The following is a 25,729-nucleotide window of genomic DNA, read 5'->3' as shown; positions in this document are numbered from 1 at the left end:
ACGCATGAATCTTCTGAGACACATTTCTATAATAGTAATCATATGAAGTAGCTATAAAAGAGAACAACAATGATGAAAACATATGTTTCCAAACATGGGCTTTATGTCATGTAGAGCAGCTGTCTAAACAGGTTTGCCCAGACCTCCATCTCCCCAGCCAACGCCTCCGGCTCTTCCAGGGGTCACCAAGCCATTACCAAACCATCAGAGATATAATCTCTCCAGTGCATCTTGAGTCTGCCTCTTAGGCTCCACCAGCTTGGACTGAAAGCCTGAAACATCCTAGAATGCATTCTGGTCACATGTCCAAACTTCATCAATTGGCCACTTTCCAGGCGTATGTGCAACAGCTCTACCAGAGAGCCTGTCCTCATGCTACCTGTAAAGTGTGCAATCCAAAATGTTATATTTTATGTTATACAGATTTAAATATTATTTTATTTTATCTCCTATATTATCTCATATTATCTCCTTAAAGTTCGTAGTCAGTAACATTTACTGTATATGATGGTCTACTTGGGCTACTTTATTAGTAATGCTTGTTTAGTTTTGTCATATCTGGCTCTTTAGCAGCTATATGCAAAACTATGTTCGCCAGCCAGCTGCCAACTTTGTTTGTAGGGTTGTGCTGGTAATGACGCTCCAGTGTTATTGGAGCTGTTTTTTGATGTAAAACACTGATGCTTAAAATAGCATAGAGTTGGCCGGCAATTTTCTGTAAGTTCACCAATATGCAAAGGTAGTTTCTGACTAGATAAGTCAACCCAGGCTTTCTCAATCTGATATGTATAAACTTTCACATAGAAGGAGTCGGGTAAAAAAAAATACCACCTGCAAACAGTGACCAGTCCAACAGTAGCAGCTAATTTTAGCAGCGATAATGTGAAGAGGTTAAACACATAATACAGGTTAGAAACAGCACAGCTGCTGCAGCTAAAGCAACAGTGTGAGTCTAATTGGACAACCACTTAACACCTTATCCCTATACTACTAAAAAAAACAACTCTATGAACATGTGTGTGTTTTGGTTTGTCAGTAATACAGGAAAACTCTAGTCCAAATAAAAAAACCTGACAAACAAATGCAGCATATAGACTTATCAGTATTCCTGCCCCGTCATTAAGACACAGATGATCTGACTACAATTAGACCTGCATATTCTGTTAGACAAATGTGTTTTTTAAATGTATTTCTAATCTCCTGCAGTTTTCAGCTTTTCTTTTATCTGAAGTCTTGTTGGTGTTAAGAAGTCCAAGGAAAAAAAATAGTACAAAGTGTTTGTTAAGTTTAACAACCAGGAATAAAAATGCTTTAAAATTGCTTGCAGAAAAAACAAAGGGTTTTTCAGTAGGTGGTAGTACCTGGTCCCAGGTACTTTTTAAGTACCTATTTGGCTGGGGCTGGCCAGACTGCGTACCACCAATTGGCCAGTCACTGACATCTCTCGGTGACTCATGAGCAACTCCTTCAAAAAAATCAAAACCATAATTTTTGAAAAGCAGCAACGAGGGAAATAGCTACACAAAAACCATCAAAGTGGTCCCAGAGCCTAACAAAAAGCCACAGATCGAGCAGCAGGTATACTATTACCTGTTGTGTTGGGTTGTGTTTGTGTCACATACAAATGACATCATGAAATATGACCCCATGCACATGGACGAGGTTCTCAATTGCAATGGAAAATGACTGAAACCAGTAGAGTAGATCTCACAAAGTTGATTCTGTTAATCTGGACGCAGCGTTTTCAGTGGGAGAAATGTTTCATCACTCATCTACGTGACTTCTTCAGTCTCAGCTGACTGCAGGTTTCCCTAACATTATAAACAGTACATTTGCACAATGACTGACACTAGCACCACTGACTAACAATGGTCTCTGAGGTCAAAGACCATTGATCAATGCCAACTGATAAATAACCATGAGTGCCATTCACAGAGAGTTGGGAATGGCTGCAATCATAGCATTGTAAGATGGTGAAAGATGTACCCTTAGGCCTCCTTGACTCCCCGCTTAAATCACCGTTCCTCCTTGTCCAGGGAGGAATTGATCAGTTGACTACTGATCAATTGTAATTGATCAATGGCCTTTGATCAGTGGTTGTTGATCAATGGTCATGCCAATTTCATAATAATGATCAAGAAACTAACATCAGAGCTCATTGTTTGCCAGTGGTGCTACTTTCAGTTTCTCCCCCTGAAAACGCTACGTCCAGATGAACAGAATCAACTATTTGGGGATTTCCTTACCTGGATGACTGAGCATGCATCAAGACAATTAAAGTGGAGTCACGTTGAGTAGGTACTAGTGGAAAAGAGGCTTACGGTCTGAGGGATCTTCCAGGAATAGTGACACTCTTTTCCAGAGAACTAATTGGTGAGCAGGTGTTTCCTTTGTGCATAAGATCTCTTTTGTTCAACTTAGTCTGCTCTGGAGTAGAAACTTTCCAGTACTAGTTACTCCTAAAAGACTCAGGGTTACATCTGAAATCACCTTGGAGCGCTCTCTTTTATGCTTTTGGTTTTGCAAACAGTGACACACAAAGCTGATCAAAATTAGTTTAAAATTGAATGCTGTGTACAAATGAAAAAAACAACAGATGAACAGCTTGCTGGCACAAATAAAACTATTATATCTATTTATGTTTAATTACCTTGCTTTTCCAGAGTATTGTTTTTCTCCCTGAACACTGATGTTTTTCTCCCTTACATAAATAATGTTTGGGGGGCATTCAACCTAGATAAGACAACATTTGTGGATTCCCTAAAAGCCAAGGTAATTGTGATTCGTTTCCACAGTGGTTTGAACAAATTAATTGGAAAAGGGTTCAGTATGTAAGTCCTCATTGATGACTAAGATTAAATTATTTGAAAACCACAAATATACAGCTGACCAATCACGGGTGGTTTGGTCCAGCCCTGAAGAAAAGAAGCAGGATAATAATCAGAACAAACCCAGAGCAAACAAGTGCATCAATAGACATGACTCAACCCTCTTTGGAGCCTGTCCCTCTTAGACCACTGTGTGTTTTATTATTATTATTACACTGTATCTCTTTACAGGGCTTCAACAAAAAATACTCAAGGTTAAAAACAACCAAACAAGACCATCATAGATTTCAATATTAGTGCTGTTTTTCCAGTGCAGAAAAGTAAGGCACGGTCTCTACATAGAAACTGAAAGTGAACAACATTTAGAGTAAATGAAAGTGATTCATAGTATTAAAGCTGTACAGAGGCTTAACATTCATCCCAGAGCATGAAACATGAATTTATTTTCAGTTATCCAGCCTTTTGGAGCACGACCTAAGTCGTCCTCATACTTAGCCATTTTCTGTGTAAAGCATGATCATGACAGATGAAATAACCTTTAGGATTGAGAAAAGCAGGTGGTGAGTTGAACTCAGCCCCACTCAGCTTTCTGGCCAGTGTAGTACTATTGACAGCCATGATGGAGTGGTAGCTCTGAATGTTCAATACTCTGACCAATAGTCAGCTACAAACAAGTGTGCGATGAGCATTATGGGGACTGGGTGTCAGGATCTATTAGAAGAAAGTCAATCTGCTGATATTTAAACAAATAAACAAACAAAAAACCGTGGGAAGCTCTGTGAAATGTAAATAAAAACTGAATGCAAATCTCGTGAAACAATATTTTATTCACAGCAAAACATAGAAAACACATCAAATGTTTAGAGAAATATTTTCCCATTCTCGTCCGCTCAACAGCCCTGGGTCTTCTTTGTAGTAGTTTTCACTTCAAGATGCCTCAAATGTTTTCAGCTGCTGAAAGATCTGAACTGCTGTTCACCATCTGGACATTTGTCTTCAAAGGCCATGCTGTTTGACAGATGCAGTATGTGGTTCAGTGTTGTTTTGCTGAAAGGTCCTCCCTGAAAAAGACTTATAGATGAGATCATACATTGCTCTAAATCCTGTATATGCCATTCAGCATTGATGGTGCCTTTCCAAATGTGCAAGCTGTCAATTCCATAGGCATCAGTGCATCCACAAACCATCAGAGATGCAGACTTTTAACGTGAGCATTAGATCGTCCCTCTTCTCTTTAGTCACATTTGCCAAAATAATTTGACATTTCAATTAGCCTGACCACAGAACAGGTTTCCACTGTTCCTCAGTGAATTTTAATAAATATGCTTTGGTGTAGTGAAGACATCGGTGTTCCTCTTCTTTGCGTGATAGAGCTTTAACACAGTGAACTGTGTTCGCAGACAATAATTTAACAAAGTGTTCCTGAGCCCATGCAGTGATTTCCATTACAAAATCATGCCTGTTTTTAATGCAGTGCTGCCTGAGGACTCAAAGATCACAGGCATCCAATACTCATTTTCAATTATTTCTCTGGCTCACACAATTTTCTCCAGATTCTCAAAAACATCCCTAATGATCCTCTACCTAATCACAACAGAGGAACCGCCTCTGAGTGTGTTGCTGGGTCTGAAGTATACTGGGATGTCGTGTTTGAGAAAACGCTCCTGAGTTACACCGGCCACATAGGGGATGACGACGAAGAAGCTTCTAGGATGAGAAGTAAAACGTCTTCAAGCCACTTAAAGAAGTCCAGACGCTTTTCTTGCCAAGCTCCTTAGACTATTATCTTCAGGTAAAGAGCTGTGCCAGACATGCAACACAACATCTTATTTTGTTATCTGTTTTCAGTTGCACACATGATATTTGCTGTTTGCTCAATTACCTCTGGCACCTCTCATTTTTCTTTATATTACAGTACTTTGCAAAAGTCTTGTGCCAACCATTTCTTTACATTTTGCTAGAAAAATGGGAAATAGGTAGAAATACAGTATATGAGGCAAAAATATAGCTTGTACACTTTCAATACAGAAATTTGGTATGCCCACTTTCATTCTTCAACACAGCCTGAACTCTCTTAGGCAAGCTGTCTGGAATTTTCTTTAAGTAGTCTTCAGGAACATTTTTCCAGGCTTCTTGAAGGACATTCAAAGCTCTTCTTTGGGTGCCGTTTCTTTCATTCTCTATCAAGATGATCCCACACTGCTTTAATAATACTGAGGTCTGGGCTCTGGGGAGGCTGATCCATCTTTTTTTTTTTTTATCCTTGTATGCTTTTACTGCACTGGCAGTGACTTTGGGATCAATGAAGCCACTGCCAACAGAACATTTTACAGATGGTATTGCATAGTGGATTAAAATCTTACTGCACATTTCTGCATTCATAATTCGGACAAAATCCCCAGCACCACTGGCTGAAATGCAGCACCAAATCGTGCCAGTGCCTCCACCGTGATTTCAGACGGCAGTAGTCTCTCCCTGTTGTACCTCTTGACCTGTTGCCACTGATTTTCAGTCCACTTCTAGTTTAATTTGGCATACCCGAGCCTTTCTCATTGTTTCCCTCCCTTAACAATGGCTTCTTGAAAGTCATCCTCTCACTGAGACCATTTATTACTATTTTATATTCTTTTTCTGACGAGACCTTTGGCAAACAGTAGATGGATCAGCTGGAAGTAAAGATGTATCTCTTATTTCCCGCGTCAGGTCTTTAGTCAAGGAGCTGAATGGGGGTTTTTTTTCCCACCTTACTCTACAGGAAGGGTTTATTATTTATACAGATCTCTCAAAACAGTACACAGAAGGCTTGGTCTGTGTTGGGAAGGGAAAAGGTGGCTTTTAGCTGGAGTTAAAAAACTGCTGTGATCAAGTGTACTTTTTTCATATTAATTCTTTTACATGTTTGACTGATCAAACTTGTGTTCTGCCATCTTGCTTTTGCATTCACTTTCACTCTCTCTGGTCTCTCTATAAATACAGGAGGGGCCGACAGTTTTGAAAGAGACGACTCACATGAATGCGTTACTGAACCAGCCACCAAAACATAAAACAGAGAACAGTGCTTGTTTGTGAAGCTAGTATCTTCCCACTGAGACAGAAAACAGGTCAGTTTGAGACTGACTGTCCATGAGATGCATATTGTATAACAGGCTACCCAACAACACTGTGTCCTAAAATACCCAGTGCTGAGCTGTAAGGTGTCCAAGTGTGTGCATGTGTAGGTGTAGGTGTGTTGCGAAAACGCAAGCGTGTGTGCGTGCGATAAATATGTGTGTGCTGAGTGGATAAAGAATGAGTGAGTCACCAGAATATGATTAATACAGTTTCTTTGCTTCACATTTATTGCCTCTGATTTAACCAACGAACTGCTTCAACTGTTTCAATTCACTGATTGATGAATCGATTGAGCTGTGCCACCTATGATTATAAGGAGGCGCTTCTTTTGATACAGGTGCTCCAAATAGGAAAGATTAAATCCTGATTAAACGATCTACTGAATCACATCTGTCGCCAAGATAATCAGTAGCTTTCAGCGATGAAGTAGCTGGTTGCTGAGACTGGCATTTCAGCTCAGCCACAGGTTAAAGTATGTGAACACTCATAATCTAATAAACCGGGGTGCTGAGCTCAGCTAGAGTTGAATAGTGCTGGTGTTTTATATGCTATTTTTGTTTTGATTTAATCTGTCAGTTTGGACTACAAACAGACGCTACATATTCCTAAACTAAAATGAAGCAAAAATCAGTGATAATCTAAAATGGGATGTGGTCATTTATTTTTGCACTGATGACAGATCACAAATATCAGTTCCAAGACTTGCACTTCCTTAGGTGGGTCGTTGGTTTATTTTTACAATATAACTATGGTTCTAAAGACAGCAAACAGAGGAAGGATCTCCACCTCTGTTTATGCTCAACTAGCAGGGCTAGAGGCAGAAGTTATAAGCAGAGAAAGATGGTGGGTGACATTACTATCCGGTTGTTCAGTGATGACGCGACGAATCCTACTTCCGGGTCTAAAGTAGTCTGCGTTTAATATGGCTTTTGTGTTGTTAACATGTTTAATGTTATGTATTTTCTTCTATTTGATCTCAAAAAGCTCCTAAAACAGTCAGTGATCCCTGTTGACCTCCCTCGGCTTTTATTACCACTAATCATTTATTTAAGATCAGTTTTTAAAACCTTAGGATGTAACTACAGCCCAGCCCATGCAACAGTATATGAATGACTAACCTCGTATTGTGGATGGATTATCTCAGTTGTTCTCCTGGCTGAAGTTTGGTCCTTTTACAGCATCCTGCCATGCGATTACATTTGTTTCTGACCACCGAGAACACTCGCGTTAACTTTTATCGAGTGGAAAAAAAGTTAGCTTGTTTATATTATGCTAACATAGCTGTGTCGCTAGCGGTCACGTAGCACATCATTATACCAGCTAGCCCAACTTCAGTAACCCTACAAGCGTCACTGCTGTTTAGTTTTCTGTCTTCATTTATGCTGGAAGTGATAACAGAGCTGTACGTTTTAATTTGTTTCCAAAACCCCGCAGTCAGGACATGCTATATTGTATTTAGATAGAAGCTAGCGAGCTAACTCCCTGCTAACTTCTAACTCCGTTAAATGTCATAAATTCCGTTTTCATGGATGCCTGGATGTTAAACTCAATTGTTACACCTGGTAGAGCAGAACGCTGATCATTTTATTAAAGATGAAAGACTTTAGACAGTTTTTCAACTCTCAGTAATGCCACAGTGATCGTTTGATATATGGACCTGCAGCGGAGTTTAGACCCAGACACGGCTAGTGACGTCAGACTGAACAACCGGATAGTGATCCCAGTCTAGCTCCATTACATTCAATAGTGACTTGTGTTTGTGCTTCTGAGTCACTTTGTCTTTCATTCAGGTTTAAGTTAGTTTAAGGATCAATGTGTGGTTTTCACATTCAGGTATGTTTACTGCGATTTTTTTTAAACATATTTAATATAGTTTTTTATGCTTTGCATTAAAATTTCATTCCTCATACACTTGCTGTATACTGAATGAAGGAAAAAGTCTGCCTTTACCCTCTAACCTTAATTACTGCATAACCATGACAAAGACACTCTAACCTGAAGTGCTTTTTTAAACCAGGTGTTGTCAATGTTTTGATGACTGAGTGACAATTTAGGAAGCTAGTATCCAGGTGAGAGTGGGGAAAGAAAAAGCAAACATTTACTTTTTGAACGTTAAGCTTCCAGAGAAGCACAATTGAACCTTTAGAGTGGCGGTCACATTCCTAACCTGGCAGCGAGGTGTCACATTGTGCTTTTTAACACCATAGTAATAAGCTGGCTGTAGTGGCCCATCTTTCCCATCATGCCTGAAATGGACTGAGTGGACTGTACTCCACTGTAATCTGTTTCAGGTTTCTGTTAAGTTAAAGTTACTTTTAATTAAAGGACGTTGAGCCAGTTTTTTTCCACCCATCTTAGCATTGCACATATCCTTAAGATACTTGAATTACTGCCTGTGTAACAGCGTTGCAACGATTCAAAAATCTTAGAAACGAATATAATAATTTTCAAATTTTATAGATTCAGTGAACGAACAATTAGGTGAAGTTATTACAATTAACATCTGTAGCAGCAGCGCTTTACTGTGTGTGTATTTTAAAAATGGTATACATACAAATGCAGTTATTTTCATTCTCACAGTATTTTCCTGTATACTTACAGTTATGTGATAGTAGAGAGCCGAGCCAAAGTGAGTCATGGGACTAACCAAGGACAGATATTCGTAATTCATGTAGAGTACATTGGTATGTTTACATATACAGATAAATGACAAATATTCAAAGGTTAAGCTTCTCAAATGTGATGAATTGCAATTTGTATCATAAAAGATAAGTAAATTCAGTAAAATACTGTCACCTGTGTAAATCTATGAATGCCACTGCTTTTATTTTCACTGATAAAATAATTAAGCTAAAAACAAACTGGTTAATAATAATGTAATAGCACAGATATAAGCTCAATGAAGTCTTATCTCTGTGGCTGTCCAAATAGAGCCAGAAGTAGCCGAATTTACCTGAAATAGGAAGATAAAGCACTCCTTGTAGGGAGAGCTCAGATAACCTTTAAGCTGGCAAAAATTAATTGGTGTTGAGTCTCAACTGAGTTTCCAATAATGAGATACCCCGTTTGATACCCTGACATTGCCAAGAAGCTACGATATAAGGCTCAATGAGCATGTATCCAGTGCTGAAAGTTGATATATTGTGCAGCGATGCAGTGCGTGCTTTGGTAGTTAGAGAATAGAGCCAGTGACCAGAAACAGAAATACTGCCTTCAGTTTACTAATATTGATTTTCTGGCTGCTGTGCTTTGAATTAGTTTGAGATCAAAAGCACTTAAGACAGCTATATTGGCAGGGATAGTAACATGTCTTTTCTAGGTCACATAAATGTGGTGGTTCAAAAAGAAGACGACTCAAAGTCCACGACTTTATTAACAGTATTGAAGTAAACAGAGGGTGAAGGTTTCAGAAACCAGAGAGCAATTAAACTACCAAAGGCAAAGATCCAGAAAAAATGAAAAACCAAACAAGAAAACATAATAGGAAAAATTAGATAAGGAATGGTCAGGAGTTTATATATTCAAGGGAACAACTGGATGACTGAATTCAAGTGATGCATAAAAGAGAGCAAATAAACATAGAAGAGAAATTTCAAAATACAACAGGAAATGACTTAAAGAACCCACTAAATATCCAGAACTGATCACAGGTATATTTCTAAGAATATAGTTTAAAAAACTGATATTTGGATAGTGATCATGTGTTCCCTTAATGTTCAAAAACATGAACATTAAGGGAAATAATAAATATAATGTGATTTATTATCAGATTACATAAGGATAATGCAGAATGAGAGCTTTCTTTTCCACATCTCCTCACTGTTTATCTTGACTTTGTTCTGTTTGATTTCCATGAAGGTTTTCATTGTTGCAGGATTTTATGGCATAGATAGTACACTTACTGGCATTTGCATCTCTCTGATGCCCTGGCCGACTGATTAATGCAGACTGATGTCTGTTGATTCCATTTGCCAGAAGCAAATGGATGCACAAAGTCAAAAATTTATGTCCAAAGTCAAAGAAACAATATGAGTGATGGGCAAAGAACATAAATTTAAACAAAATTAAAGGGTAATATATGCTACTCTACATTTAAAAATATGTGTTTTTCATTACATTATTGGCAAAAATATAGAATGCAAGGCTCCTAGGAAGCAATCACAAGCTACATGCTAACTTTCTAATACAGACAGACAGACAGACAGACAGACAGACAGACAGACAGACAGACAGACAGACAGATAGATAGATAGATAGATAGATAGATAGATAGATAGATAGATAGATAGATAGATAGATAGATAGATAGATAGATAGATAGATAGATGGATAGATAATGACCTCCCTCTATCTCACTTCCCTTCTCCTGTCATCCCAGTGCTATTTCATGCTCTAATTCCTTGTGACATGTGGTCTTCATTCAAATCTGTGCAGTTTCATTCATCACTCCCCGTTAACCAATAGGAAAGCTCGATGTTAGCAATGTCTGCCCACCTCTCTCCTCTGTCTCTCCCAGAGCAAATGCATACACTCTGCTGCCGTCGACTCCTTTCTCATTCGTGTATTTTGCCTTTCATTTTCATACACTGGTCTGTGCCCTTCAACCACAGTGAATGAAGACAGCGCTGCAGAGCGAACATGGTGTCAGGAGCCGTATGAGGAGAAAGATGAATAGATGGAGAGAGCAACAAGGACAGTATGTACAGAGAATAAGCAAAGCTGAAAGAACCACTTAGTGAGTCGTTGTCAATGGCAGTTTGAAAGGGACAGACTTTAGTGTAATGTACCGGCGATGTTCTCTGGTGGAGGACGGAGTTTTGTGGCAAACTAACACATATCTTTTTTAATGTGAAAGAGGACTTTCATAACAGTGTGCAGTGTTTTGGAAACTGAGGCTTCACATAAATGCACACCACAACTTCATCACATTTCTCTTACTGAGCGGCTCCACTTGAGTAATCAGTTGTCTCATTGTGCTGCTTAAGATATCCTTTCTATAGAAACTGAAAATACTGAGAAATACAGGATATTAGTATTTTTTTTGCTAAAGTTTTGAGCCACGCTTCATGTCTTTGTATTTCACTTTCACAAAACCAGACTGTCTTGTAATAATTTAAAGTGGTTATGAGTAATATTTCTCCGGCCTTTGTGAAGTTCTTTCAACTGGCTGCTTTTTCAACTTTTTTCAGTCCAGCATGCCACGTCTGCCATATTCAACCTAATCACAGGAGTGTCATGTCATTAAAATGCTGCAGCACAGAAAAAGTGACAGATTTACTATCACACGCTCAACTGTACAAGCTCTTTTCCAAACAGTCAGGGCAAAAACTGAGATCATAGAAAAGCCAGTTTTTGAATGAGGAAAAATGTAATAATTATTAGAAAAACATTATATAAATATATATATTTGCTATGAACAACATCAAATATAGTTATAGTCAATTATAGTTAGGCATGCTCAAAATTCTTATGTAATACATCTAATTTTGAATTTCAGAGTACATTTTCTGAGATACTTACAGGATATTACGCCACATTGTACAATATTGTGCAAAAGTCATGAACCACCCCTCATTTCTTTGTAGTTTGCTTCAAGGATTCTGAGTTTCTTGTCATTTTTAAAAGTGATTTTTTGAAAATCTTTCAGAGTTTTTATTTGCACACCGGCTGCTTTTTCACTCGTTTTTATTTAACTTCTCGCACCTGATCATTTTCAGAAGAAGGGACTCATATTTATGTGCTGCAAATTCTCATTTCAAACCAAAATAAAGCACACATTACATTTTCACAACCAGCAGGTTTTTGTCTGTTTATTATATTCATTTGCACAGATGTATGTGAAAACTAATGGATCATGCACTCTATTATCCTACATATAATACCTCCAAAATCCAGAGATATAATGAGCCGCCTCTTTCATGTGTTGAGCTGAAGTGAGCCTTTGGAGGATTAACTTTGTGCTGCTTGGATAAATGATTTCCTCTTACAGATGAAAAGGAAATGAAAGTGGGTGGGGAGGAAAAAAAAAGACAGAACGGAAGAGTAAGAGCAGTTCAGAGGCAAAACGGAGAAAGAGTAAAGGGGTGAAAGCAAGATTAAATAAAAAGAACAGGACAGTGGACGAGAAGGAGGGGAAGGACATTCAGCAAAAATGAATGCAAGTAAAGAAGGAAGGATGTTATATTTAAAAAGCAAAATACAGTCAATCAGCGATCAGATTTTATTCATGCAGCAACATCACTGTGTGGAAATATCACAGTGTTGTGGGAAGTTTGCCGAATCTCTTGACAGATTTTCAAGTACCTGCTTTTCTTCTCTACCCCTCCAGGTTTAACATTTGAAGTTACTGAGAAAAATCGATTATACATTCATCGAATGCTATAACACAAATATCTGAAAATATGACTTTTCCAAATATTTAAATGAAGACAGGATTTGCTTGTATTGCAGGCTTTTTTTAATGATTTGCACATTGATATTAGCACATAGCTTAAATTTGCCCTATTCCCATAAAACCTCAGTCATGCAGGCCTAGAGACCAGTTATTGACCCTTTATGAGAAATTAGAAATATATTACATATAATCATTGTACTACAAGTACTCTACCCAGATCATGCTAAATGCTAAACTTTCTGTTATGACAACATATTTCTCATAACAGCATTTTAAATCAAGATATCCCATATAAATGGATCATGACTTGATTGGAAGAAGCAAAAGTAATAGATTTTCATCTGATTTTTTCAATATCAGGAAACCAATATAGCACCATGTGTAATAAACATAAACAATTATAGTAGTGCATATGTGGAGATTTTTTGCTCATAAGGGGAAAACACTTCCAATTAGACCCTCAGATAAGATCTAATGTCTCTGATTGGGTTAGACGGCAAGCAAGAGCTTCATATCCTGTAACTGTAACCAAATTGGTGTGACTGTTTTGTGGTTGTTGCTGTTGTCTGCGTATTTGTAGGTGTCTTTATAAAGAAGACACATATTTTTCAGCAGTTAAACAAATATATACATAGAAAAATTCCAGTATGAACCGCACAGTTCTCATTCCAAGCTGATAAAATAATGCTGACTGTCAAAGCTGCTTTATGTCTCAGTTTCATACAAGGTGTCCTTTATGGCTTTACTGAGATGAAGCCGTCTCTCTGAACACCTCGTTTTTTAACTAAGATTATTGTGGTATAATTTACCCAAGCATTAATAAATGAGTGGTTATTAGTGCCTAGTGCCAGGTGAAAGAAAAAGCAAAATGCCAGTGAAAAAGCAGCTGAACAGTAGGCTGGAAAAAAGCTAAACCAAGTGCAAAACAAATGGCTAAAAGGGAGACAAATCATGGCTGCTGCCATCCCTACAGCCTCTTTAAGCAAACTTTTTAGCTCCCTATAATCAGGCTAAAATCTCTCAGCTGCCAAAATTACTGTAACCAGTGTGTCAAGACACCTTGCTGTACATAACGGTGAGACACAGGAAGCATCTGTGCTTTTCAGTTCTAAGTAAGAGTAGAAACATGCTAGTACCAGTCCATTTAATTTGTGCCATGTAAGTAGCCCTGGTTTTACTTACATGGCACAAAGCTGGGCAGCCAACTGCTCACAGACATGGAGCTGCACATACAGACAAAAAATACTTTAGGGAAGGTTTTTCCTGCAGGGGACACACGAATCACTTTCGAGAGATTTTCTTTTCTTCCAGACGTTACCGTTTGTCGGGGGAATCTTCTCATTTATTCCCTTATTATGATCATTTTGAGTTTCACTGTAGCAACTGCGAGAATATAATCTCATTATTACAGAGAAAAACATTCACAGAAATGTGTTCATTTCACAGTATGAACTCACCACGGCACATAACGTGTTCAAGATAACAGAGGAAATGGAAACCAGTACGCACGCCACCACGATCAGATCAAGAAGAATGTATGAAAGAACACATGTAACCAAATCTGTAATTGACTGAACAGATCTGAGTGCTGCAGAGTGGAGTGTGGGGATTTGTATGATCAAATGGGGGGGGGGTGTCTAAATATAGGATACTGCTGCATGATTTCCTCCGCTAGGCCTGGGATTCACCCAGCTGAGAAAGAAAGAGGACAGGAAAGGAAAGGAAAGCTAGGGCCACACATTACAAGACAGATACAAGGAGAGATGTAAGCTTAGTCACATGGCTCTGCATCCATCCCCATCCATTACAACACAGTGGAGTGCCAGCAGCACAGTAATCTCTGAGGATCTGTCTATTAATGCTGGCCAGTGAACAATCTGTCTATGGTCTCACCATGCTATGAGTTGTAGTAATCAGCATCTTCGGCAGGTCTGTCAGAATGAAATCTCATATAATCCTGGCCAGGCTTAATTCCGACTTTTGGCAACTGAGGATGATTTTCTGCCAAACAAACATGTCTTTAAGTGTTTTTTCACAATACTGTTGTCCACTGTTTTCTGATATATGTCTCGTTTTTGGGGCTTTCCCCCCCCATTTTTTGTTTTTCCCTATTAATAGTTAGTAAGTAACTCATGTGTGTTTCATCTTTAATGATAGAAACCCTATTTTTGTAGTGGGGTTTGCAATGCAGTTTCATAAGAAATTCAAGCTCTGGTGCAACCAGGTGCCACTCAACTGTGATCAAAATGCAAATTTTCACAGATCAATACATGTTGTGTAATTCATGATCCAGTTGAAAGCAGCAGAAATTTTGAAGATTCAACAGCACAGAGTTACACGTATTAACACAATTCGTTTATGTAATACACCAAATTAAAAAAAAAAAAAAAAAGTCTTATTCAGCAGCTGGTGATAATAGACTCATCAACCAGGTCAAGGTTTTGTATGGGCTTTTTATGTGGGAGACAGAAAGCGGCAGAATAAGAGTTTATTCATTTTTTCTTCATATAATGTGCCTGTGGAACTTTTTTTGAAATTGATGCTGATAATGTATTTTAGAGTTGTTTTAATCTAGCGTAACAGAAACCCAGCCTTTTTAAGTTTGTGAAGCTTTAGAATTGAACAATTAAGGCCTTTAACTTACTGGTTGTCTTTTTTTCATTGTAACCTTCATTTTAAGATTTTATATATAATACAACATGACAAAAAAAAAAGCTTTAGCTTTAAATAACTTTAAGATGGTCTCACATTTGATCCTACAATACTTTGGTATACAATAGAGTTCTGATATTTAAAAGTAAGTAATATTGTGTATTTACTTTTTACCATGTTGGACATTAATTTCTCATTTTTCCTTTTATGGAGAAGATGGAGTTTTTTATGATGTGCAGAAGTACTAAAGGCAAAATAGTAAGTTCACTTAGTCTACTATAAAAATAAGATCAGGTACAACCAGTGACTGTAGAAAACAATCTTTTATACAGTCATTGGGTACAACCAAAAAGTATACTTACTGAAGAAAAGTGGATTAGAATTAAATAACCTTAAATGTTCTTTCATTTTAAAGCGCCATCTCTGCACTTGCCCAAATGCAATATATCGTATTATTTTATTTGTTATCTTTTTTTTCCTACATCTATCTCTATGGTTTAGCGCCACAATAGACTGGCCACCTCTCCACGGTGTCCAACCTGTCTGCGTCCCTGAAGTGAAAATTTAAGAAAATGGATCGATGAATTTTATTTTGTTTGATAGTCAGTTTCTTAGAAATCATAGATATCTAAAGAACAAAAAGGCCCACATGCAGTATACATCTTTCTGTAAGGCAGGTATGAGAAACCCGTTTTTATACTGTGGGCCACAACAGCCCGCTTTGATTTAATTTATATAGCACCAAATCACAACCGTCACTCCCATTCTGTCGGTATAAGGAGGTTTAACTGCACATTTAATTATTTGAAGATATCATGGTATAAGTATATATCTGTCAGCATGACTTGGGTTTAAGTTGTGGGAAATAAATGTGTAAGCTCACACTCAAAACCATGCAGTGGACAAGACTGGAGTCTTTCCGTGGCTAATTCTGGCCCCTGGGCCTTATGTTTGACACACCTACTGTAAAGGTGTTTGAGATGGTTAACTTAATCTACAGCAGTGTACGGGAGTGGCTGTACCTCAGGTGGTAGAGCAGGTCAGCTGCTAACCGGTTGGTGGTTCGATCCCAGGCTCCACCAGTCTGCATGCCAAATATCCTCGGGCAAGATACTAACCCCATGTTGCTCTCTGATGCATCCATCGGAGCGTGAATGTGTATGAATGTTAGATAGTAAGCACTTAACAATTTAGAAAAAGTGTTTGTGTGATTGGGTGAATGAATTAGTTGTATAAAGCGCTTTGAGTGCTCAGAGTAGAAAAGCGCTATATAAAAACCGGTCCATATACGACGGAAAAAATACCATGGAGAAAAAGGAAGTGTACATTCAACAAAATTGCATTTATATACATTTTGGCCTGTTTTGTATTTCCGATGCTTTTTTTTCCCTTTTATTTATATAGTTCTGCTCCAAATATATAGTTTCCAAATGCAAAAACAAAAGTGAAAGATTATGCAGAAGAGAATCAGTCAAAATCAAATCAGTGGGTCTTCTAGTTACAAGCAGACCTGTCACGTTTTCATTTGTGGAATAGAAAGGCTGTGAGTGACATCCAGTGGCTTGTCATAGACTCCAGCCTGTTGTAGAAGGACCCACCAATCAGCAGGAGGCGCTGTCACCATCCACATCTGTTCTTCTGCCGCTAACTTCCTCTCTTGGCTCCACTCTTTATCTTTTTCTGCTCGCTCGGGTTTTCTTTCTCTTCCGGTTGTCGTCTGTTCGTGTGGCAGGTATCTATTTTCCCCAACTCGGGGACTCTTAAAAAATCCTCATCAATCTGAGTGTATTTCATATGTTTGCAAAGAAACAGACAGTGATTTAGATGAGGGGCTTTCTTAATGATGGATCCATGGCAGTATTGTTTAGATGGGATCCCAAATAAAGCCTGAAAATGACGTTCAAGGCGTGTTAACGCTCTGTGTAGCAGAGCTGTAGTTTCGCAGTAGCTTCCGACCACCAGGCAGTCTTTCTAAGCACAGCCCAGCCGCACAGTCATTTTTTAAAATTATTATTTATTTCATGTGTAGTTTTATATCATAATTCTGTTGCTACCCAGAATTTTTTCCGACGGACACAGCTGGTTGAAATGAATGAAGCATCGTTAGCCACCTGATGCTAATCCAATCCCAGTTAATACTGATGATAACTACAGATTAAGGTCTGATGCGCATTTCTCCCTCATTTTCTCTACTTTTAGATTAACCAGCGTCGAAATGGCCAAGTCTAAGAACCACACAACCCACAACCAGTGTAAGTAACTGCTGAAGTAACTGTAAAGTCGTTTTACCGAGATGTGGTGCTGTTGCGTTAGCTTTGAGGTTTAGCTACTTGCCTGTAGTTAAATATTGCAAAGCTAGCTGCTTTGTATTAATTGTCGCTCCTTTTTATTTGAACAGCTCGGAAACACCACAGGAATGGCATCAAGAAGCCACGATCACAGCGATATGAATCTCTGAAGGGGGTGCGTACTGTTACAATTTTACATGTTTGTATCTTTGAAAAAAACAAAACGGGTTTTGTGAACATGATCTGCAAGGCAAGCATGCAGCTCATGGTCAAATCCTCTGTAGTAAAGTGTGCTTTGTATAACTTTTGTAATGAAGTGAGTGGATGTTATTGCCTTAAAATGTAATATGGAGTATTTCTAAATTTAAAACGTTGCATTGGCGCTTGCTTGCAGCAGCATTTACAGTTACAGCGTTTTCTGTCAGCCTTTTCCAGTGTGCTACTGTTACTAGTGACTTTCTAATTTGGAGAATGAATATTTTGAAAGAAAACGACAGCAATAGTATTGATAGCATTATATGCAGTGACATAATTTCAATGTGTGGACAAAAGTAGCCCAGGCAGTGTTTTCCCTGACAATTTCCTGTGAAATTATAAAATGGCTGTTTAACAAATGGTAACTCATCAGGTGTTGTACATCTGGTCAAGCTTTTTAAAGAGTAGTTTAAAGCCCTGTTTTTCCGAAATGTAATCACAATTGTAACTACTTACATCCATCATTTGTTCTTCCTAGAGTTGAGGTATTTATTTACATTTGGATCGCAGATCAGCAGCAGTTGGCTAGCTTGATTTGATTCAATAGTGCTTTTGCATGAAGTAGCAAATACCAATCAAAAGGACCGAAACTGTGAAGCAAGCTTTTTTTCTATGTTTAGTTGGAATAGTTTTTTGCGTATTTAAGTACTGGACCCTTATTAATTAAAGTTATTAATTAATTAAAGTTATTAATTTATTTATTTTCAAGTTGTTGAAGTAATTCCCTTTGGTAACAAATCATCTCTGGAGCGTGACAAGTGGTTCATGCTCTAAGACAGGCCCTACCTAGTCTCCTTGAGGTTTCTTCCTGTTGAAAGGAAGTTTTTCTTTAGCAGTTTTGCCCAGTGCTTGCTCATAGGGTGTTTGTTGGGACAGTAGGGCCTTTACCTTGCAATATAAATTACCTTCAGGTGACTATTGTTCTGATTTTTGGAAATCCAAGTAAAACAAACGTATTGAATTGAAGTATTAGCAACGTAAAGACACACCTTTGCTACAGCTGTGGGCTCGAATCATCAGAATGTGCATTCATCAATTATTTAGCTACCGCCCACCCAAGCTAATTTATTAATTCCTTAAAATGGTTGCGTTCTGGATTGATGATTAATTCAGAGACCTGCTCCCAATCAGGCATAAACACAGTGACATGACAGGCAGGTTGGTTTGAAATTATATAGATAGGCCAGTTAATTGTCATATTTATTTACTTTTTTTTTTTTTTTTTACATTAAAGAAATTGGATCACTGCTGAAAGACCTCCTGGTTATTATTATAATCTGGTTATTAAAGTGTGTGTGTGAATGTGCAGAGTAACAGAGAGGTCCTTGGTAATTTTGGATTGTTGGATTAGGTAAGGTTTAGGTTTATCAGTTTCATTTAGGTTAGCACTGTTTTAATACATGATACAAAGCTGCTAACATTACTCTGTCTGCCCAAAGCTCTCGCTAACCTGTTAAAATGAAATAATTATTTTTGCATTGTGTTATTAAAGTTTATTTTGCTTCGAAGAAAACTTTCTGAACTTTCAGTTCAGTGAACCTGCTAACTACTTGTTTACTTTGTTGCAGGTGGACCCCAAGTTCCTGAGGAATATGCGCTTTGCTAAGAAGCACAACAAGAAGGGCTTGAAGGCAGCACGGAAGGCCGCTATGGAGAAATAAGCAGCTAGCCCATCACCTCATGTCTGTCAGAGTCCATTTTGTGTTACCATCATCAAAATAAAGCTATGCTTTGTTAACACACCAACATCTGATTGTTCTTTATTGAGGTTCCTGCTTCTCTCTGGTTTTATAGAATAAATTATGTTATTGGTTATTAAGGGTTTATTTCTTTCTAATGTGTCTCTAGTTTGTTCATTGAAACTGAAAGTATGTAGAAAACTGGATAATGGTTGAGTTTGAAATATTGCAAAGATTGGGGGGGGATGGTTTTAATCAGGATAGATGAAGTTTGATTGCACAACCTCAATAGAAATAAGAACTTTCTCTAGATTTCTAAAATCACTAACAAGCTGTGACAGAAATATATTCTAATAAGGAAGGGAGTTGAATAAATCAAGTTGACTTCTAGCATCTTTTTTCCCCTTTCCTTAATCCCATGCAAAGATTTGAAACACCATGAATGGAAGTCATGAAAGTGTGACATTACCATGTGAAAACACAATCATTGCACAGGTGTTATCACATGGGTAATAACTAAAGCAATTCAACACCAGGAAGTGAAGTGATGGACCTCCTTGCTGCCAGAAAAGCTTCACCTGTCTTGACAATGATATTTACTCATTTCGTGTTTTGATGATGTTGTCAGTCTTTAACATATGGCTGCCCACTGCTTCACTGAGTGAATGGGTTAAATGCAGAGAGGAATTTCCCCACGGGGATCAATAAAGTACACTTTCTTCTTCTTTCTTTCTTTTTCTTTCATATTAGACCCAAACCGCCCATACAGTGGGGCTGAGATCTGATGACTTATAGCATTTTCACATCTTTTGTGCCCTATCCATGGCAGAGAATTGTTATTCCACAAAAAAACCTGTAGAGGTGGAGTCAACTAGAGCAAATACCCCCCCCCCCATAAAAAAAAATGCATAGAGGCTGAACATATAGTGTATAGTGTTTGTATCTTAGGAAGTAAGTTTACTGAAAATATAGGGTAGTCAAAATGTTTAAGTTTTTTTTAATTGAAAAAAAAAGTTTAAAACTTGTGGTCGATTTTTAAACCTTTAGTAGATGGCATATAGTCATAGGAATGAACAGAATAAAATATAAAAAGAAAGAACCAAAGTGGGAACAAAATATAATTTAGTCGTAGTAAAAGTTAGTTAGTAAAACAAGTAGATTAATAGTGTTTTTTAAAAACACGAATTTCGTTATTTAAAAAACAAATCACTGAATTTGAAGATGAGATTAGGAGATGTTTTTGTGGAGTTTTGTTTTTGTTTTGTTGTTCTTGTCTATGTAATTTAGCGTTTTATTTTTATTTTCATGCAACAACGTTGTTTGCCGTCCATTAGTCGTCACTTCCGCTCACGCTCTGACTCCAGCTTGCATCATTTCTCGTGTCTTGTCAGCCGGGTTCGGACAGCATGTGAGTACCTGCATTCAAACTTAGTAATGGCCTTAATATGAAGGTTTGGTCGCAGCAACACTGCGCTGTACGGCTGTCAGTGTGAGTGAGCGACTGAACGTAATTTTTAATAAACTTTGCGTTTCCTTCAGCTACAAGCTAACTAACTCAAGCGCCGACTTACTAGCTTAACCTTCCAGCTAACAACAAGGAGGCGTCATTTCTCGGATGCGAACTGACTGCTGTGGAAAATTGATTTATCAGATTTAATTATCACTTTGGTCAAATTTAGAGTGATTATATGTCGGAGGTAGAAATAACATATATCTAGGTTTGACTTCAGGGTTAAACATGATTCCTAAAAAAAGGGACAGCATGTTTTGCTAAGAAAGTATTGAGCTCTGACAGGTTTTTGGCACATCAAAGAATGAGAGTCAGAGTTATTATAATTTTTTAGGTTTTGCATTTAGTTTACAAATTGGTTTTGCCAGTTTCAGTTTATTGTTTGAAAATGTGCTCGGTTTTAGTCCTTTTAGTTAGGGAAGTCAGTACAGGGTTACAATAAAATACAGAAGTCTGTGAGAGAAGTTAACTCACAGTGTTGCATACCTCCAAAGTCTCAATAAACATGACTCATCAGGCAAATTGTGATTATTATTATTATTATTTTCTTTTTTTTTACTAATCTAACAAATACTAAAACTACTGTAGTTTTGTGTTATTATTTTTGTTAACTTTTTTTTTTCGCATGCAGCTTTAGATTTTAGTTTTATTTTTAGTTAAGAACCTTTATCAGAGGAGCGTGAAAGGCATTCATTTAGAAAATATGCTTACAGGTAGTTTCGTTAGGCGTTGGCTCTGTTTAGTTATTTGATCAGAAACTTTTGCGTAGTGGAGTCTAAAAGTTTTTACCTTGAAAGTGAGATTTAATTATTCACTTTTATAAAATAGGCATAACTAGGGATATTTTAATAGGTGATTCTTTATAGTTCTAGTTTGTTAATGCATTAAAAAAAATTGTGCATGTGATGATCTTGGCAGGAAGTACAAACTATAATTCCTGTTCTGTGAGTGTAACATTTGAGTTTTGTTTGTCCTCACAGACGCAATGGTGGAGCGGGTTCCTGAAAACATTAACTTTCCCTCTGAAGAGGAGAAGATTATAAACTTTTGGAATGAAAAGGACTGCTTCCAGGAATGCCTCAAACAGTCCAAGAACAGACCCAGGTAAGTCCAGTTGCAAATTTCCATGTTCTTCTTGTATCTGTATGGGTTTTCTCTAGGTGCTCCCATTTCCTAACGAACAAAACATATTTACACACAAGCTGTGAATAACCTAAGATAATACTGAAATTTGGTTGAAGTGTGTTTAGATTAAGTTAGCTTTTTGCTTGGAATGTGTTGGTTCGGACAATCTCCAGTATAAACGTCTAAAAATCCACCATTTATTATAACTTATTGTAAAACACTTACGAACAGTTCTTTTAAATGTAATAGTCATAGTATAGTCAATATATGACTTATAGCTGCTAACAATCTGTATTTGAGCAGACATAATTTTGTTGTATCGCTTTAATGCTGGGTGTTTTATAAGGATTGGTTTTAAGCGTTCTGGCAGCTGGTAACAGCCAGAGAAAATAGTTGTATTTCCTGATTGTCCAGTTTTATTTCTTACCAGTGTCTGAGTCATGTGAGGTCCATTGGAAAAAACAAGGTAGCTATGAAAAGTGTGTATGGTGTATGGTAGTATAATATCAGAAAGCACAAATACTGTGTTATCATTGCGTCACAGCTATGATGTTCTAGATTCAAACCTGATTATCAGCTGGGCCTTTTCTGTTAGAAATTTGCATATTCTTCTTGTATCTGTATGTTTGTTTGTTTTTTTTGTTTGTTTGTTTGTTTTTGGAGTCAGCTCCAGCCCCTCGTTGACCTTGACTGGATAAGTGGTTAAGAAAATAACCTGTTGTTTACCTCAGGTTAAAACTTGGCTCTCAAAAAAAGTGTAATGAAAGTCAAAGTGAAAGTAAAGTGTTACACTTTCCATTATTCTTTCATAGCTTAGGATCATATCTGTGTTATTTTCATATTCATTCTTTAAATTTGACTTGCAGATCAAATCAGGAAGCTTTTCTCAATCTACACTCTTAACTAAAGTTAAAACATTTATTTTCATCAGCAACTGTGAGAAGGTTATTTATGCTTTAATTACATGGAGACTGGATTACTGTAATTCATTATATATTGAATTGAGTAAAAACACTAATATCACAGTTGTTATTACTGGTGTGTCAAAGTGCAGCTCCTAGACTCCTGACTGGTACCTGGAAGGATGATCATATTTTGCCTGTTTTTAAATCGTTACACTGGCTTTTTGTGAAAATATTATTACTCATATATAAGTGATTGTAAGAAAATGATCCAGGTTATGACCCATGTCGTTCACTTAGATATCTCACTCAGATATCCTGTGTCCCACATTGCTCACTCCAGCGATAAGCAGATTTTAGTAATTGCAAATTCCTTATTGTCTCATATTCCTGACCGGAGATTGTCTCATACAGCCCAAGTCCAAAACTCTGGAATTGGGTCATCTACCTACTAATAGTATTTAAATACCAGCTGAAATCATACCTCTTTTTAATAGCTTTCTCAGATTCTGACTTACAGTGTCATTCTCCCTAATGTGTCTCTCTTATTATTTTATGATTTATTATTCTCTAAATATTAAAACTTTGTGCCTTTTCATTTGATTCTTTTTATTGGTCTTAAATGATTAGTTTTTCTTTTAAGTATTGATAGATTTATTTGCTGTGTGCTGTATAAATAAATGTATAGCATGTTGCGAGTTTGTTTTACCAGTTAACAAAAATGCTGTTCCACATAGAAGTATTCAAGATTTGCATTTGCTACCTATCTCTCAAACCAGGTACACCTTCTACGATGGACCTCCCTTTGCTACTGGTCTACCCCACTATGGTCACATCTTAGCTGGTACCATCAAGGACATTGTTACTCGCTTTTACCACCAGAGTGGCTTCTATGTGGACCGGCGCTTTGGATGGGACTGTCATGGCCTACCTGTGGTAAGAATTTGCCATAGCTGTCTTTTTAATGTTTCAATTCAATGTTACAATGTGGTCTGTTAATATTTAGTATTTGTCAAATCCTGTGTGTTTTATGTAGGAGTATGAGATTGATAAGACTTTGGGGATCAAAGGACCAGAAGATGTGGCCAAAATGGGCATTGCTGAGTACAACAAGCAATGCCGAAGCATTGTAATGAGATACTCCAACGAGTGGGAGGTGAGTCCAGTGTATCTGACTAAGAGCAAAACACAGTTTACACTAAATAGTTGGGCTAGGTTCATGTTGAATGTTGTGGTGAATTCCTTGCCATTTGTAAGCCTGCATAACGAGTGACCTTCTAAAGTAGTTGTAAATATGTGTTACCTCTAAATTCATATCATAAAAATCTATAACAAATCGCCCTGCATATATTTACCATGGTAATTTGTTCTTTTCATTTTCACGTGCGTTTGTAATTGTATCTAGGCTTCAGTAAAGCGAATGGGACGATGGATTGACTTCCAAAATGACTACAAGACCCTTTACCCATGGTTCATGGAGACTGTCTGGTATGTATGTAAAAAGGGGAAAAAATGCACGTTTTTATAAAGACTTGTTTTGACTGCAGCAATTGCAAAAACATGGTGTGGGGCTATGGAAGGGTGCTTTTGGATTGGCAATGTGCAAATTTCTGAACACAAATGCAGCCAGTTTATTTCAACAATGAGCAGCAGAATCTACCAAGAGCAGTGCAAATCAATGAAATGCACCTGAAAGAGAATCTGTATATTCATGGGGACTAAGTAGGGTCTCTGAGGTTTTGGGTAGCTGTTATCTGGCTAAATCTGACAGCTCAGGCAGAACGCAGGATTTATCCTGAGAGGGGGTGCTTTGTCATTAAATAAGACCAACACGCATGATGTGTGTCAGACACACAAACCATTACTTCATGTTAGGTCCTGACTATTCGGGCATTAAGTTGCAAATACAGTGGGGCAAAAAAGTATTTAGTCAGCCACCGATTGTGCAAGTTCCCCCACTTAAAATGATGACAGAGGTCAGTAATTTGCACCAGAGGTACACTTCAACTGTGAGAGACAGAATGTGAAAAAAAAATCCATGAATCCACATGGTAGGATTTGTAAAGAATTTATTCGTAAATCAGGGTGGAAAATAAGTATTTGGTCAATAACAAAAATACAACTCAATACTTTGTAACATAACCTTTGTTGGCAATAACAGAGGTCAAACGTTTACTATAGGTCTTTACCAGGTTTGCACACACAGTAGCTGGTATTTTGGCCCATTCCTCCATGCAGATCTTCTCGAGAGCAGTGATGTTTTGGGGCTGTCGCCGAGCAACACGGACTTTCAACTCCCGCCACAGATTTTCTATGGGGTTGAGGTCTGGAGACTGGCTAGGCCACTCCAGGACTTTCAAATGCTTCTTACGGAGCCACTCCTTTGTTGCCCGGGCGGTGTGTTTTGGATCATTGTCATGTTGGAAGACCCAGCCTCGTTTCATCTTCAAAGTTCTCACTGATGGAAGGAGGTTTTGGCTCAAAATCTCACGATACATGGCCCCATTCATTCTGTCCTTAACACGGATCAGTCGTCCTGTCCCCTTGGCAGAAAAACAGCCCCATAGCATGATGTTTCCACCCCCATGCGTCACAGTAGGTATGGTGTTCTTGGGATGCAACTCAGTATTCTTCTTCCTCCAAACACGACGAGTTGAGTTTATACCAAAAAGTTCTACTTTGGTTTCATCTGACCACATGACATTCTCCCAATCCTCTGCTGTATCATCCATGTGCTCTCTGGCAAACTTCAGACGGGCCTGGACATGCACTGGCTTCAGCAGCGGAACACGTCTGGCACTGCGGGATTTGATTCCCTGCCGTTGTAGTGTGTTACTGATGGTGACCTTTGTTACTTTGGTCCCAGCTCTCTGCAGGTCATTCACCAGGTCCCCCCGTGTGGTTCTGGGATCTTTGCTCACCGTTCTCATGATCATTTTGACCCCACGGGATGAGATCTTGCGTGGAGCCCCAGATCGTGGGAGA

At 38.0% G+C, this 25,729-nt stretch overlaps 1 protein-coding gene across 1 annotated transcript in view; it reads left to right on the top strand.

Annotated features, from left to right (window-relative positions):
- Nucleotides 1–20,442: 20,442 nt before the first annotated feature.
- Nucleotides 20,443–25,729, top strand: part of iars1 (isoleucyl-tRNA synthetase 1) — a 61,394-nt gene continuing 56,107 nt past the window's right edge. Inside the window, exons 1-5 of the mRNA XM_026167730.2 lie at nt 20,443–20,615; nt 21,698–21,821; nt 23,524–23,680; nt 23,781–23,900; nt 24,150–24,232. Coding sequence (XP_026023515.2) covers nt 20,513–20,615; nt 21,698–21,821; nt 23,524–23,680; nt 23,781–23,900; nt 24,150–24,232 — 587 coding nt within the window. The 5' untranslated portion in view covers nt 20,443–20,512. The remainder of the gene's footprint in view (nt 20,616–21,697; nt 21,822–23,523; nt 23,681–23,780; nt 23,901–24,149; nt 24,233–25,729) is intronic.

The sequence above is a fragment of the Astatotilapia calliptera genome, chromosome 5, assembly GCF_964374335.1.
Source record: "Astatotilapia calliptera chromosome 5, fAstCal68.1, whole genome shotgun sequence".
Taxonomy (NCBI): Eukaryota; Metazoa; Chordata; class Actinopteri; order Cichliformes; family Cichlidae; genus Astatotilapia; species Astatotilapia calliptera.
This window is presented reverse-complemented; position numbering and strand designations above follow the sequence as displayed.